This window comes from Notothenia rossii (assembly GCF_949606895.1).
Source record: "Notothenia rossii genome assembly, contig: scaffold_86, whole genome shotgun sequence".
In the NCBI taxonomy this organism is placed as follows: Eukaryota; Metazoa; Chordata; class Actinopteri; order Perciformes; family Nototheniidae; genus Notothenia; species Notothenia rossii.
This window is the reverse complement of record NW_027639715.1, coordinates 40,001-57,096: the sequence shown is the minus strand read 5'-3', so window position 1 is coordinate 57,096 and position 17,096 is coordinate 40,001. Positions and strand designations below refer to the sequence as shown.

The window sequence follows — 17,096 nt, the reverse complement described above, 5'->3', positions numbered from 1 at the left end:
ACATGTTTATAGTGTGTAATAATACATGTGTGTAAAATACATGTTAATGGTGTGTAATAATACATGTGTGTAAAATACATGTTAATGGTGTGTAATAATACATGTTTATAGTGTGTAATAATACATGTGTGTAAAATACATGTTTATAGTGTGTAATAATACATGTGTGTAATAATACATGTTTATAGTGTGTAATAATACATGTTTATAGTGTGTAATAATACATGTGTGTAAAATACATGTTTATAGTGTGTAATAATACATGTGTGTAAAATACATGTTTATAGTGTGTAATAATACATGTGTGTAAAATACATGTTTATAGTGTGTAATAATACATGTTTATAGTGTGTAATAATACATGTTTATAGTGTGTAATAATACATGTTTATAGTGTGTAATAATACATGTGTGTAAAATACATGTTTATAGTGTGTAATAATACATGTTTATAGTGTGTAATAATACATGTGTGTAAAATACATGTTTATAGTGTGTAATAATACATGTTTATAGTGTGTAATAATACATGTTAATAGTGTGTAATAATACATGTTTATAGTGTGTAATAATACATGTGTGTAAAATACATGTTTATAGTGTGTAATAATACATGTGTGTAAAATACATGTTAATTGTGTGTAAAATACATGTTAATAGTGTGTAATAATACATGTTTATAGTGTGTAATAATACATGTGTGTAAAATACATGTTTATAGTGTGTAATAATACATGTATGTAATAATACATGTTTATAGTGTGTAATAATACATGTGTGTAAAATACATGTTAATGGTGTGTAATAATACATGTTTATAGTGTGTAATAATACATGTGTGTAAAATACATGTTAATAGTGTGTAATAATACATGTATGTAATAATACATGTGTGTAATAATACATGTTTATAGTGTGTAATAATACATGTATGTAATAATACATGTGTGTAATAATACATGTTTATAATGTGTAATAATACATGTGTGTAAAATACATGTTTATAGTGTGTAATAATACATGTGTGTAATAATACATGTTTATAGTGTGTAATAATACATGTGTGTAAAATACATGTTAATGGTGTGTAATAATACATGTTTATAGTGTGTAATAATACATGTTTATAGTGTGTAATAATACATGTTTATAGTGTGTAATAATACATGTTTATAGTGTGTAATAATACATGTGTGTAAAATACATGTTAATAGTGTGTAATAATACATGTGTGTAAAATACATGTTAATGGTGTGTAATAATACATGTTTATAGTGTGTAATAATACATGTGTGTAATAATACATGTTTATAGTGTGTAATAATACATGTGTGTAAAATACATGTTTATAGTGTGTAATAATACATGTGTGTAAAATACATGTTTATAGTGTGTAATAATACATGTTTATAGTGTGTAATAATACATGTTTATAGTGTGTAATAATACATGTTTATAGTGTGTAATAATACATGTTTATAGTGTGTAATAATACATGTTTATAGTGTGTAATAATACATGTGTGTAATAATACATGTTTATAGTGTGTAATATTATAAAACATGTATATTACTAAGTGATAAAATAATAATAAATATCTGATTAGTGATAAACGCTCTGATCTGATTGGAGGGAGATTGGTAATTAATCCTGTGGGCGTGGCCTCTTCTCTGCCTCCTGATTGGCTTCAGCAGAGATCCCGGGAACAGATAAAGACTCTGTCCCGGTCCCTCCCGGGTTATTATTCTCCCTCTCACACACACACACTCTCTCTCACACACACACTGTGTTGCGGAGGATGAGCAGCGGACGCCAGGACGAGGAGAAGCCCCGGATGAAGATGCATTCGGCGGGCTTTGGGTTAGAGAAAGCCCGGCTTCAGGGCTCCGGGTTCCGGATCACGGACCTGCTGGGCCTGGACCCGGAACTCCAGGGGGGGTCCCGGGGGCCCGCGGGCCACCTGGGGGACCCTCCCGGAGCAGCGGGGGGTCTCTCGGGGTTCTCCTTCCCGGGGGGGGCTCTCCCTCTCGGGCTCGGGTTCCTCTGCAGCCTCGCGGCCCAGCAGCCCCCCCCCTGCTTCCTGCCCGCACACCTGCTGCAGGCGCGCGCCGACCCGCACTACCTGCAGAGCCTCGAGGGCACAAGGGACAACTACTCAGGTACAACGCACACACACACACACACACACACACACACACACACACACACACACACACACACACACACACACACCTTCAGGAGGACATCAGAGTTCCTTTATCAAGAGACGAGTGCGAGACATAAAGCATAAAGGCAGCACATCATATTTCAGGAACAGAAACATTCCTAATACATTTCTCCAATGTGTATTCCACACAAGTGTTTTTGACCAACAGATGTGTGCGAGAGAGTGTGTGTGTGTGTGTGTGTGTGTGTGTGTGTGTGTGTGTGTGTGTGTGTGTGTGTGTGTGTGTGTGTGTGTGTGTGTGTGTGTGTGTGTGTGTGTGTGTGTGTGTGTGTGTGTGTGTGTGTGTGTGTGTGTGTGTGTGTGTGTGTGTGTGATGTTATTATGGAGGCTTTAAGGAACTCAGAGACCCTGCAGACCCACTCAGTGACTTTTTTCAACAGAAGTTATTTTGCATTGAGATTTTGTTAAAATAAAATGCATTATTGATCCTTCAGTCATCGGAACATGGTTTCACATTCACCTCGATTTGAAATATATTCTTCTTCTAGCCGAGTTTCCTCTGAGTTTCCTCTGCGTGTTTCCTGCGTTTCCTCTGCGTGTTCTCTGCGTGTTTCCTGCGTTTCCTACGTGTTCTCTGCGTGTTTCCTGCGTGTTTCCTGCGTTTCCTACGTGTTCTCTGCGTGTTTCCTGCGTGTTTCCTGCGTTTCCTCTGCGTGTTCTCTGCGTGTTTCCTGCGTGTTTCCTGCGTTTCCTCTGCGTGTTCTCTGCGTGTTTCCTACTCAGACTCCTGATTTCTAAAATCTTCTTCTTTGTTAAATGAAAATACGATATTTGTTTTGTTCGTTTCTATCTAATTTTTCGTTTGAATCTATTTTTATAGCGAACACATTTACCTCGTTGTCCCGTGTTTCTGTCCCTCTGGTTTTGCTTCAGAAAAGCTCCTTTTTGTCGCTTTAAGAAAATAATAATTAATAATAATTTTAATTTAATTCACGGTTTTACTTCCTCTTTTTTACCTGATCATCATCAGAAACGAATAAAAACGAAACTGTAGTCTGAATGTGAATTTGAGTGTTTTCATTCCAGGACATGCACTGCGCCACACGCCTCAGCTTCATTTACATTACAATCGATAAATAAATAAATTCATTCGTTTTTAAACTTTTCACGGGAAATAAAAGTCAATAATAAAAAACGAATATGATTTTTATTTTTTGTGTTTTCCTGATTTATTCGAATCGAAATATAAATACATTATTAATTTAGTGTTAATTGATTAGAAAACATGCCTTTTATTGAAATGTAAATTAATTCAGTCTTAAACATAAATATGAGTTCATTAACGAATAAACTGTATTTTTATAGTTTTTCGGCTTCAATCGGAAAATAAATTAATAAATTCCAGTTTTAAAATAAAGGAAACTTAAAATATTAATTTAGTGTTGTTCAGCTTTATTTACATACAAATCGAAATAAATGATTGAATCCTGTAAATATGAGTTTGTCGATATTTAAAGTAATGAATCTGCATTTTGTGTTTTCAGATGAAGATTGTCTTTCCGACAGAAACGACTCGAAGAACTCAGCGAACTCTCAGAAGAGGAAGAAGAGGAGACACAGGTGTGTGTGTGCGTGCGTGCGTGCGTGCGTGTGTGCGTATGTGTGTGTGCGTTCGTGTGTGTGTGCGTTCGTGTGTGTGCGTGCATATTTTATTATTTCTCTTTTTTAAATCTATTGTACTTCCTAACATATTTCATTATATTTAATTTGAATGCATTTAGAAACATTTAATTTGTATTGTTCCCTTAATGAGGCAATCTTTGCGTTTGCAGTTTAAATAATAATAATAATTAATAAGAAAAAACATTAATAGTTAATTAAAAAAAAGGATTAATTGGAATTTATTGTTTTTATTATTATTATTATTATTATTTATATAATAAATGTAATATGTATTCAGGGCGGGGTCTCTTTGTTGTGTTTCACTGTAATATATTAAATGTGTGTGTGTGTGTGTGTGCAGGACGGTGTTCACTTCCCACCAGCTGGAGGAGCTAGAGAAAGCCTTCCACGAGGCGCATTACCCGGACGTTTACGCCCGAGAGATGCTGGCCATGAAGACGGAGCTGCCGGAGGACCGCATCCAGGTACACACACACACACACACACACACACACACACACACACACACACACACACACACACACACACACACACACACACACACACACACACACACACACACAGACACACACACACACACACACACACACACACACACACACACACACACACAGACACACACACACACACACACACACACAGACACACAGACACACACACACACACACACACACACAGACACACACACACACACACACACACACACAGACACACAGACACACACACACACACACACACACACAGACACACACACACACACACACACACACACACACACACACACACACACACACACACATCAATAGCGAGAGTAAACACAATAAAAAACATTGCATGGCTATAAAAGAGATAAGAGATAGACGGTAGAAATCATGTTGATGTGGTTCTGACGGTTCTGCGGTTCTCCAGGTGTGGTTCCAGAACCGGCGGGCGAAGTGGCGAAAGAGAGAGAAGTGCTGGGGCCGCAGCAGCGTGATGGCGGAGTACGGCCTCTACGGGGCGATGGTGAGGCACTCCATCCCGCTGCCGGAGTCCATCCTCAACTCCGCAAAGAACGGCATGATGGGAAGCTGTGCTCCATGGCTGCTCGGTGAGCCACGTCAGTACACACACACACACACACACACACACACACACACACACACACACACACACACACACACACACACACACACACACACACACACACACACACACACACACACACACACACACACACACACACACACACACACACACACACACACACACACACACACACACACACACACACACACCTGTGCTCCATGGCTGCTCGGTGAGCCACGTCAGTAACACACACTTGCACACACGCACACATCTGCACACACACTTGCACACACACGCAGACACACACACACACACACACACACACACACACACACACCTGCACACACACACACACACACACACACACACACACACACACACACACACACACACACACACACACACACACACACACACACACACACACACACACACACACACACACACACACACACACACACACACACACCTGTGCTCCATGGCTGCTCGGTGAGCCACGTCAGTAACACACACTTGCACACACGCACACACACATCTGCACACACACACAGCGAGCACACACACACACACCTGCACACACACACACACACACACACACACACACACACACACATGCACACACACACACACATACACATGCACACGCACACACACACACACACACACACACACACACACACACACACACAAATACAGTTTTACTACATCTGGAAAAGTCCACCCAAAGCTAATGCTAAACATTTTTAATATATTTATTTTCAGCAACACTTGACCTGTTTAACGAAAAGTACAGTTTTACAAACACAGGAACAAGTAATACAAATATTAAAACATGTATATTTTAAACCATTAAGCTAATTTACACCACAGCTTAATGTAATTATACGTAATCATGTTTGATAATATGAAATACAATATAAGTATTTGCTAACCTTTAACATGCTAACGTTACGTATAACATGTTATAGTAAGGTGTAGTATTGATTAGTACTGTGTAGTACTGTGTAGTATTGTGTAGTACTGTGTAGTACTGTGTAGTACTGTGTAGTATTGTGTAGTACTGTGTAATACTGTGTAGTACTGTGTAGTACTGTGTAGTACTGTGTAGTATTGTGTAGTACTGTGTAGTACTGTGTAGTACTGTGTAGTACTGTGTAGTATTGTGTAGTACTGTGTAGTACTGTGTAGTATTGTGTAGTACTGTGTAATACTGTGTAGTACTGTGTAGTACTGTGTAGTATTGTGTAGTACTACGTAGTATTGTGTAGTATTGTGTAGTACTGCGTAGTATTGTGTAGTACTGCGTAGTAACATGACTCCCTCCTCTTCCTCACAGGAATGCACAAGAAGTCTGTTGAAATCACAAAGAAGTGTCCGAGCCCCCGGGAGGCCGAGTCCCCCCGAAACGAGACGTTCTGCGAGGAACGACGAGGAGGAGGTGAGGAGAAGAGGAAGGAAGAGGAGGAAGAGGAAGAGGAGGAGCTTAAGATGGAGGAAGAGGAAGAGGAGGAAGAGGAGGAAGCCATCGACCTATCTAGCTCCTCGAAGCAGACGGAGGAGGGGGGGAGGAACGCTTCGTCGCCACGGCAACAGAGCGGCCAATCAGACGATCGCAGCTGAAGATCGAGACTGACGCCATCCCATAATACTCCCTCTCAGATCAGACACTGCATCAGCTCCAACACAGAACTCAGCGATCAGCCAATGAGAGAGCAGCACTTACGTCTATGCAAGTTTTCACTTTTGGCGAGAAATGCTACTTTCGGCTAGCACGCTAAATGGCTCGCGTTCACATTATTCATTTATTGATGTATTTATTTATTTATTGTAGTCATAGTGACGGGCACTTACAATACGCACCTTTGTTTGGAAAGCTAATAATACAGAAAAGAAGAATTCAAAAGAAAAAACTAAATAAAGTGATTATCATCCACAAAGAGAATATTCAGAAAGGTAAAAGAAACTCCTGATGCTAATATTTTATTATGCTAACGCCATTTTGGCATGCTAATACAAGTTAGCATGATAACATTTTACTATTGACTTTGTTCTCCTATTTGTTATTTAGGCATGCTAATACATTTCAGAATACTAGCGTTAAAGCTTTTATATCTTCTTAATTTATTACATTTTTAATTGTATTAATATTTAATTATATAACATTTCACTGGTGAGCGCTATCAGGCTCCTCCTCCGTGATGCTATCAGGCTCCTCCTCCGTGATGCTATCAGGCTCCTCCTCCGTGATGTGTCAGGCTCCTCCTCCGTGATGTATCAGGCTCCTCCTCCGTGATGCTATCATGCTACCATGCTATCAAGCTCCTCCGTGATGATGCATCAGTTTCTCCAATTAGCGACCTCTCTGTGCTCCCAGGATGAAAACATGCTAACGTGCTAACGTGCTACATGCTAACGTGCTAACGTGCTAAGACGACCGGAGAACTGTCCGGGTGTAAATACTGTCTTTGTGTTTTTGTTTGTACTCAGAGTTTTATATCCGTGTTTAAAATAAGAAGCTATGAATGTGTTATTCCTGTTGTGTTTAAAGGCGCTCTGTGGAGGAATGTCATTTACATATTTAAAAAGCTGTTATAATTATTCATATTATTAATGTCAGTGTGTTCACCAGGTGTGTACAGCAGGAGTGTTCACCAGGTGTGTACAGCAGGAGTGTTCACCAGGTGTGTACAGCAGGAGTGTTCACCAGGTGTGTACAGCAGCAGGGCGGTGAATAAAAACAAAGTATTTTTTGAATCATGATTTTTTGATTCACTGTGAATATGAAATGAGGACTTAGGGAGGTAAGAATGGAGGAACCAGCTTGAGTGCGTCTGAAAGTACACAACCAAATCTGCCTCTTCCTTCAGACTTGCTCACAGAGCCCCTCCTCCAACACACACAAACGCACACATGACCAAAGAGGGCACGAGAAAGAGAGGCGAAGTCCCCCCCCTTCAGGTGGAGCTCCATGGGACCTTATTTCGGAAAAATTATGTTTTGAAGTCGATGGAGAGAGAAAGATTATCTTTTGATCCCGTTTGAATTGTGCCATGAATTACTCATATGATGTTTGTCAATTTAAAAGATCATTTAAAAGTCAAAAAAAAATGTTTTGCCATAAAACTGTGAAGTAACACATTTTTTTGTGTGAAACGCTGAATGAACTACATCTCTGGTCTCGCAGGACAACACACGTCACCAAGATGGCCGTCACTACTGTCTTTCCAAAAAAGGGATTAACTACCCTCACTATCACCACAATGAAACACGTCCAGAAGAATGTCATGCAAAGCTGCCTGCCTTCCTTCGATTCTCCCTGAACTGATCTTTTTAATGTTCAATGTGCAGATAGCATGAAGTAGAAAAGATCGCCGATGCTAATGTAGCGTTAGCATTAGCATTTCTCCCCCAGGCTTAAACGGTGTATTATAGAGCGATCACACCGGTGAAAGTACTCTTCAAAGGGTTCACAAAATATGACTACTACTCTTACTGTTTAACATGTTGGGTTACTTAATGTTACTTCATGTTAAGGCTAATACAAATGACAAGGCTGTAATGCTAACTAAGGTGCTAGCTACTAGCTAGGTAGCTAACTTGATCCAGCCGCTCCTGGTCCTTTCATCAGACGGGAAGCGAAAGAACGAGCAAGACCCATTGCTGGTATGATAACAACCTGGTACTAAGCACACAGGCATCTTGTTAAAGTTATCTTAACCATCTCTTATATTTAGCGGAGGAAAACAGTTATGACATCACTTACGCGACCCTGGGATTTGTAGTCTTTCTAGTTGCGTATTTTTCATAGTCTTATATTCCAACAATATGTGTAATTCGTGGCACAATTCAAACGGGATCGAAAGATAAGTTTTCTCTCTTCATTGACTTCAATGCATAGTTATTCTGAAATAAGGTCCCATGGAGCGGAAGTAGATGGGCGTGACTTCGCCTCTAAGTTTGTGGCCATGGCCGTTTCTACTGATCATAATTCCATCGTTGAGGTCTACTAGAATAGATGTACATTGTTCAATGTTCCAAACTCACATTGGTTTCTCATCCAGCATCTCTGTATAGTCTGTGTATTCACTCTCTGTCCTACGCCTTGTTGGAGCTCCTGCCCCCCCCCCCTCCCTGTGAGCCCAGTGTGCTCTGATTGGTCGGGATGTTGAGAGGCGTTGCTGCGATCTGCTGCGAGGAGCGGACAGGCTTCCATGTCGGCGATACAGGAGAACAAGCGAAACTCATCCTGAGCACACAAACACTCACAGCCGAAGTAAAAACAATAAGTGTGGCTTGATAATGAGTAAGAAAAAGGTTTCTAACGCTGTGAGCGTGGGTCTGCGGAGAGCATTTCTCCACGATCTCAACTTAGCAGCCCGATAAACGTTGACCCATTTAAACAGTTGTGGAAGATACCTTGTTTGTTTTAAACATCATAAACACAAACAACAATGAATACTTCCAGGTTGTGTACCCGAATCTCCCGCTGGTCCAAACAAAGCAGGAACAGCATGGTTCTTCAGAGCCCTACGCTGTGCATATCCGGCATGAATGCTGAAATGTTTGGGAAGCTTTGTTTTGTGAAAGGCTGGCAGAGGGCGTGGCCTCTGGGTATCCCCACGTCAGAGTACCCAGGAAGTAAACAATGGAAAATGAGAAATCTTCAACGAGGCGTTTTGGGGCAGCATAGACTGTGTGAGAGTTTTACTCCCTACAGGGTGTACTTTGAGGGGTTTTGACTCTGCAGACCATTTACATGCATTAAAACCTTCATAACACACAAGGGGACGGGTAAGAACCGGAAAAGCATGACATGTGTCCTTTAATGTATTCATTGTTATCGGGATGTTAAGAGCATTCCATGGAATATAACAAAAAGTGTTTCTGAAGAGAGTTACCTACCCCACCTTCAAAGACACATGATTAATCATAATATATTAGAATACTAGTTATTGTACTCAACAGAAATCTAATTTTCGTGTTAGAAAATTAATATTACCGTCATTTCTTTTTCATACTTGAGTTTTTATTGAGTTGAGTTTGTACATAATGGAGAGGCAAAACAGAAAAATCACATTGTACTTATGGCCTTTCTTGGCTTATAACAATGACAGTAAACACAAGTACAAGATCATAAATAAAATATAATGAAATAAATAAAATAAACATCAAACTGAAATTCAACAGTCATGGTTACAATTAGCATACAGATATATTGAGCAGTCTCCTGAAAAGCATATGCATATGTCCTAGCCTATTTCCAGTGTCATAAATGATCAATTTCTTCCATTTACTCTCAAAAAGACTTACTCTCATTCTAAGTTGGTAACTCGTTTTTTCCCATACCTCTCTTATAACATCCATCCACTGGTCTTTTGTGGGTGGCTCAGCCTTACACCCATTTCTGGTTATTGCTTTCTTGCTTGTTATCAACAGTATCTTATATCTATCAGCATTAATCACACATTCAGTATTCATGTCTTCAGTATGATTTCCCTCATCTTTTATCTTTCCATTCTTATCTGTTCGGTTATTGATTTGTTGTTCTGCCTACATTTCATCTCCAGGTAGGGTTTCTCTGTTTGCTATTCAACATTAAGGTGATTTGCATTGTGATCTGATATATTAGCCGCCCCAATGTTACAGTCTGTAACCTTTTGTAGATCCCTGTTATTCATATACATTCTCCAGTGAGTTGTGAGTGTGCTGGCGTAGTGTGTATAATCTTTCTCCATACGTCAACCATCCCCTCTTCCTTCAAAAATGTGTTGATGAATTTAATATTACCGTCATTTAAATGTAAACTAATGTTATTGTAAATCTAAACATTTAAACGTAACGATATAGGCATTAAATGTTGGGATTTCACTGAATAATAATACCACAAGTGTCTCTGAGTTGATCCAATCTTCAGGGCTTTATGATAAGGGTCTTGAATAACAAATCCTGCCTTTTATGGTTGTTGTTTTTATAGAATTAGATGAATGTGTTCTCTTTTAAACACCGGATTATCTCCACTGGAGCAGCCGGTGCTTTTATTTTGAAGGCCGTGCCGTTGGAGTAGACCCCTACGTCACGTCCAGTTTGGCGGTAACGTCTTCAGCCGTTAGTTTTGTGCTAAGCTAACGGGCTGCTAACTGCAGCAGTTCTTAAACATGTCGGATTTAAAGAGTTTTAAAGCTGAAGTCACGCGCATTTTGGGCAGCCTGTCCCGCGCGCTGCTGTCAGAGATCTGCTCCGCGAGGGAGAGAGACTCCGGGAGCAAACACAACGAGGAGGAGGAGGTGAGCTAACGGTGGTTAACGGCTAACTTCCGGTGTGACGTCAGCAGCCGTTTGAGTAAACAGGCTTGTTTGAGACAAGCGAGACCGACGCAGACCTGCGCAATTGACCTTTCGCAAAGCCACGCCCCCCCTTGGTTACTGTTGCTAGTCCGACAAGCTGAGAGCCAGATGCGTTAAACAAGGCCATAATGGAGGGTCTCCGTAACGTCGGAGTCGCCTTAACAGACTCATTTTGGAGCAATAACGCAGCAATATCCTCCAGGTCCCGACAAAAGGGGCTACAATACGCTATGGAGGGTTATATCCACAGTATAAACATTAGAAAAGAGGGAGGCACAACATCAATAGAGGCACTTTCATACAGGTCGCAGTGCAAGAGTGAAAAACCACATGAGCTGTATGTCAAATTTGACGGAATTATTATTATTATTTTGGAATAAAACAATACAATCACAAGAGGCATTAAATGTTGTAGTTTGTCTAAAGTTAACTACCGTTTCCTTGGTGGCTTTCTGCATCCACCTTGTTGTTCCTTTGTGGGGGTCGGGGTGCCCACTTGTGCAGCAGGATTAGGGAAGTCGGCAGTAGGCTTTCCATTAACAAAATGCTACAAAGATTAAAGCAAAATATAAATGAATGATTGCCTGTTGGCTTTCTTGTTTGTACTTTGACCACAGGTAGACTAATAACGGAGCTCAGCTGTTCAGACATTATTATGCATCAAGTGATATACATGGTCAAAACGACCGAGAAGCACACAGCTTACAGCTGTAGTCATGTGACTTTAGCTAACGTTAGTTAGTGAAATTAGTTAATTAAATTAGTTCGTGAATTTGTGAATGTAATCTTTGCTAGCTAGCTAGCTACGTTAGCACGTATTTACCTTGGAGCAAACGTATTTGTGTTTGTTGATATTCGCCATATTCAGCTGGGCATGGGGCCTGCCGCATTTCTTTATCCACTGGCAGCATCTCTCCTCTCGGGTTTTGGGTTTAGGAAACGGGTAAAATATCACCCCCCCCTCTAAGCTTATGGGATATCAATATCCGATTTGCAAAGACCATAAACACAACGCTTCACCATTTTCGCAATGAATTTGAACGCTAAGCTTGTCGGACTTCCACAGTCAGCCGCGCATGTGATCGAATATGATTGGACAACGGGCATTTAGGGGCTTGGCTTTGCGAAAGGTCAATTGCGAACAACGTCTTGCCAGTGCGTTGCATGATGGTTAGTCACTAGAGGTTTCTCAATACTCTAATTTCCCCTCCTCGACTCCTTTCCTCGACTCCTATCCTCGATACTTGGTCCCGCCCACAGGAGATGCGAGCTGAGGACTGAGGAGGGGAACCGAGGAGAGAGGAGGGGAAGCAGCAGGCGGTTAGAGAAATGAGAACTCCTCTCCTCTGAGCGGTCATTTTAAAGAGACGTCCATTAATGATGACAGGAGGCACAGCAGCCCTCTGTCTGATGGACAGATGTGTTCATGACCACTTATATATTTACTTTGATTCATTCACAGTGCGGTGTAATGAGACAATAACAGGCTACAGATGAGGACATATACACACACATATTTATATAAATATATACAATTTCAGAGTCAACAAGTATGAGAGCACTCTCATAATAACGTAACACAATCAGAGACTGGATATATCCCCCCCCTCTCTCTGGTCGCTGAAATGGGGAATTGAAATTACGGGCCAAAAGTTGTTACAAGTATTAAAAGTAAGCATAGGACACCAAACCCGTCTGTCCGCCACATCTACACACTGTACCACACACACCTACACACTGTACCACACACACCTACACACTGTACCACACACACACCTACACACTGTACCACACACACCTACACACTGTACCACACACACCTACACACTGTACCACACACACACCTACACACTGTACCACACACACCTACACACTGTACCACACACACCTACACACTGTACCACACACACATACACACTGTACCACACACACCTACACACTGTACCACACACACCTACAGCTCCTAAAGCATAATCAGGCTACAGCCGTTGTGTATTTTATTTTGTGAAGCACTAACTGGTTTTAGAAACATCTGGACTCTGTGTTTGTAGATATCTACTAAACTAAAGCAGAGACAGAGAGTAGGTCTGTTACACTGAGTGATATATATTTTACACACTGCTCTGCTTTCTGCACGGACCTCTCAGCTGTTCTCTCTGGAAACAGAGCGTCGTGATGAGAGCAGTTAATAAAATAATATCCAGGGGATGCATGCAGAGCTGTGATTGGCTGAGATAAGTCCGGCCGTGCGTCACGCCTCCACCGTTCCCGGAAATGCATCCGTGGAGGACCCATCAGTGTCTCCTCGGTTAGAGCTCCTCCAGAGAGCCTCCTTGATGCTCGGTCCTCGAAGTGCATTTAGAGAAATGAGATGTCCTTCAACATGGCGCGCTGAAATCCATTTCCGGGTCACAACCGGAGGACCGAGGAGTCGAGGAGGGGAAATTAGAGTATTGAGAAACCTCTACTTTGTCCGACTTGCTCTGGAGGCTCGCCTACATGAGACGTTGAAACCTCGCGGGACAAAGACGCCCGCAGCCTTGAGAGTGAGGCGCGGCAAGGCGGCGCAGTTCCTCTCCGCGGGCTGTGGAAGCGAAATGCTTGATGTGAAACGACTCGCTGGTATCTCGAGCTGAGCGCTCGTTGGTGGGTTTTACCCTGTGCTGCTGATGAAGCTCTCCAATTGGCTCGGCAAAAGTTTGTTGTTGTTTTGTGTCAGTTTTACGTCGCCCCCTCCATTAACATTTTTCATCATTGTTCCACAATGTTTATCATCATGAAATTAATATCTATATATGTTATACTATACTTGAACTGCTTACCGTTTTTATACTTTATATATCTTAGCATATTCATACACACTGTTCATACTGCTCTCAGGCTGCTGTGTGTATCTAGTGTATTCATAGACACTGTTCATACTGCTCTCAGGCTGCTGTGTGTATCTAGTGTATTCATACACACTGTTCATACTGCTCTCAGGCTGCTGTGTGTATCTAGTGTATTCATACACACTGTTCATACTGCTCTCAGGCTGCTGTGTATATCTAGTGTATTCATACACACTGTTCATACTGCTCACAGGCTGCTGTGTGTATCTAGTGTATTCATACACACTGTTCATACTGCTCTCAGGCTGCTGTGTGTATCTAGTGTATTCATACACACTGTTCATACTGCTCACAGGCTGCTGTGTGTATCTAGTGTATTCATACACACTGTTCATACTGCTCTCAGGCTGCTGTGTGTATCTAGTGTATTCATACACACTGTTCATACTGCTCTCAGGCTGCTGTGTGTATCTAGTGTATTCATACACACTGTTCATACTGCTCTCAGGCTGCTGTGTGTATCTAGTGTATTCATACACACTGTTCATACTGCTCTCAGGCTGCTGTGTGTATCTAGTGTATTCATACACACTGTTCATACTGCTCTCAGGCTGCTGTGTGTATCTAGTGTATTCATACACACTGTTCATACTGCTCTCAGGCTGCTGTGTGTATCTAGTGTATTCATACACACTGTTCATACTGCTCACAGGCTGCTGTGTGTATCTAGTGTATTCATACACACTGTTCATACTGCTCTCAGGCTGCTGTGTGTATCTAGTGTATTCATACACACTGTTCATACTGCTCTCAGGCTGCTGTGTGTATCTAGTGTATTCATACACACTGTTCATACTGCTCTCAGGCTGCTGTGTGTATCTAGAGTATTCATACACACTGTTCATACTGCTCTCAGGCTGCTGTGTGTATCTAGTGTATTCATACACACTGTTCATACTGCTCACAGGCTGCTGTGTGTATCTAGTGTATTCATACACACTGTTCATACTGCTCACAGGCTGCTGTGTGTATCTAGTGTATTCATACACACTGTTCATACTGCTCACAGGCTGTTCTGCACGGACATTTGAGGGAGCCGGACTTCCTGTTTCCGCCGGTCTTGGCTTCCCGGGCTTAAGGTGTTTACATGTGTTTGCAGATGCTAAATAAAAGTCTAGCTTGTACCTTCGATGCCCCGGCTCCGACTCCCGTCTCTTGGCACCACATTGGTGACCCTGACGTGATGTCTTGTTGAAGGATCCGAGACTGAACCGAGCATGGCAAGTAACGCCGTTTTTTTCAAACTGCCGGAGTTTTGGGAGTCTTCTGCGGCTGCATGGTTCACTCAGGCGGAGGCTCAGTTCGCCCTCCGCGGAGTGACTGGCGACGCAGCACGCTATTTTGACGTTGTTTCGGCGCTGGGGAGCTCCACTGCGACCCGGACGGTGGGCTTTATTACATCTCCTCCTGCCCAGGATAAATATGCAGCGTTCAAGGCTTTCCTGCTAAAGACTTTCGAGCTGTCACGGTCGGAACGGGCCCGAAGCCTGCTCGCTATTCATAGCCTGGGGGACAACAAGTCTTCTGTCCAAATGGAGATGATGCTCAGCCTGCTGGGTACGGAAGAACCACATTTTTTGTTGATAGAAATGTTTCTTCAGCACATGCCGCCGCATGTACAGACAGCGCTCGCTAACAAGGCTATTACTGAGCTTTGGCCGAAGAAGCCGACCGGTTCTTCCTGGCAACACAGCGTTTTACCCCGGAGGTGCTGGCCCCGACACGCAGCGGCACCTTCCATGGTACAGGCATGCCACCTAGCAGAAGCTCTGGGGCTGACGTCAGCAACTCCAGCCCTGGCCTGTGTTATTACCATGCAAGCTACGGGGCGAAAGCGAAGATGTGCCGGCCCCCCTGCACCTACAAGGTAACGGGGCCTGTGCTCGTTAGTGGCCGCGAGCGTGGGCACATCCAACCGGCTCCTGTTCATCAGGGACACCCTCTCTGGTCGCAGACTCCTTTGTTACATTTTTTACATTACATTACATTGCATTTAGCTGACGCTTTTATCCAAAGCGACTTACAATAAGTGCGTTCGACCAGGAAGATACAACCTTTAAGAAAACAGAATCATATAAGTACATCAGGTTTCATAGAGCCAAACATTTCAAGTGCTACTCAACTGGCATTTAGAAAGCCAGCCCTTTATTAGTATATAAGTGCTTTGTTAGTAATTCTATCGCTCGAAGTGGAGTCTAAAGAGATGAGTTTTCAGTTTGCGTCGGAAGATGTGTAAGCTTTCTGCTGTCCTGATTTCAATGGGGAGCTCATTCCACCATTTTGGAGCCAGGATAGCAAACCCACGTGTTTCTGCTGATGGGAACTTGGGTCCCCCTCGCAGTGCGGGTGCAGCGAGCTGTTTGGCTGATGCAGAGCGGAGTGCACGTGCTGGGGTGTACGGTTTAACCATGTCCTGGATGTAGGAAGGGCCAGATCCATTCACAGCATGGTACGCAAGTACCAGTGTCTTGAAGTGGATTCTAGCAGTTACTGGAAGCCAGTGAAGGGAGCGGAGGAGCGGCGTGGTGTGGGAACATTCAGGAAGGTTGAAGACCAGACGAGCCGCTGCATTCTGGATGAGCTGCAGAGGTCGGATGGCACATGCAGGTAGACCAGCCAGGAGGGAGTTGCAGTAGTCTAGGCGTGAGATGACGAGAGCCTGGACCAGAATCTGCGCTGATGTCTGGGTCAGCTGGGGACGTATCCTCCTGATGTTGTAAAGCGTGTATCTGCAGCAGCGGGTTGTAGCAGCGATGTTTGCAGTGAAGGACAATTTGTTATCTAGGACCACACCCAGATTCCTTGCAGTCTGAGTCGGGGAAACAACAGAGGTGCCGATGTTGATTGTTAGGTCAAGAGTGGGACAATCTTTTCCCGGAAGGAAGAGCAGTTCAGTCTTGTCAAGGTTGAGCTTGAGGTGATGAGCAGACATCCACCGAGAGA

General features: G+C 42.5%; 2 protein-coding genes across 6 annotated transcripts in view; both read left to right on the top strand.

Annotated features, from left to right (window-relative positions):
• The first annotated feature begins 1,534 nt into the window (after positions 1-1,534).
• vsx1 (visual system homeobox 1 homolog, chx10-like) lies at positions 1,535-7,640 on the top strand. 3 transcript variants are annotated; one of them, XR_013804666.1, is made up of 6 exons: positions 1,535-2,159; positions 3,712-3,787; positions 4,191-4,314; positions 4,760-4,949; positions 6,255-7,126; positions 7,174-7,640. XR_013804666.1 is itself a non-coding variant. In XM_079695758.1 (5 exons), exons 1-5 carry the CDS (start codon positions 1,799-1,801, stop codon positions 6,536-6,538), a joined length of 1,026 nt encoding a protein of 341 aa, XP_079551884.1. In that variant the 5' UTR covers positions 1,535-1,798; the 3' UTR covers positions 6,539-7,640. The 3 variants fall into 3 exon arrangements, 2 of the variants coding, with proteins under 2 accessions (XP_079551884.1, XP_079551883.1); XM_079695758.1 differs by having other exon boundaries at positions 4,760-4,940; positions 6,255-7,640; XM_079695757.1 differs by having other exon boundaries at positions 6,255-7,640.
• A 3,360-nt stretch (positions 7,641-11,000) lies between these two features.
• The window catches only part of LOC307027496 (uncharacterized protein), a 13,907-nt gene continuing 7,811 nt past the window's right edge, over positions 11,001-17,096 (top strand). For all 3 annotated transcript variants that reach the window (XR_013804667.1, XM_079695760.1, XM_079695759.1), the window contains exon 1: positions 11,001-11,202. Coding sequence is in view for 2 of the 3 variants with exons in the window: in XM_079695760.1 (XP_079551886.1) it covers positions 11,074-11,202 (129 nt within the window). In the remaining variant the exon portion in view is untranslated. The remainder of the gene's footprint in view (positions 11,203-17,096) is intronic.

Excerpts from the sequence above, each read along its gene's own strand:
- vsx1 (XM_079695757.1), top strand. The coding sequence starts at position 1,799 with ATGAGCAGCGGACGCCAGGACGAGGAGAAGCCCCGGATGAAGATGCAT. Across the intron at positions 2,160-3,711 it reads CACAAGGGACAACTACTCAG|ATGAAGATTGTCTTTCCGAC; the intron begins GTACAACGCACA and ends TTGTGTTTTCAG. Across the intron at positions 3,788-4,190 it reads AGGAAGAAGAGGAGACACAG|GACGGTGTTCACTTCCCACC; the intron begins GTGTGTGTGTGC and ends GTGTGTGTGCAG.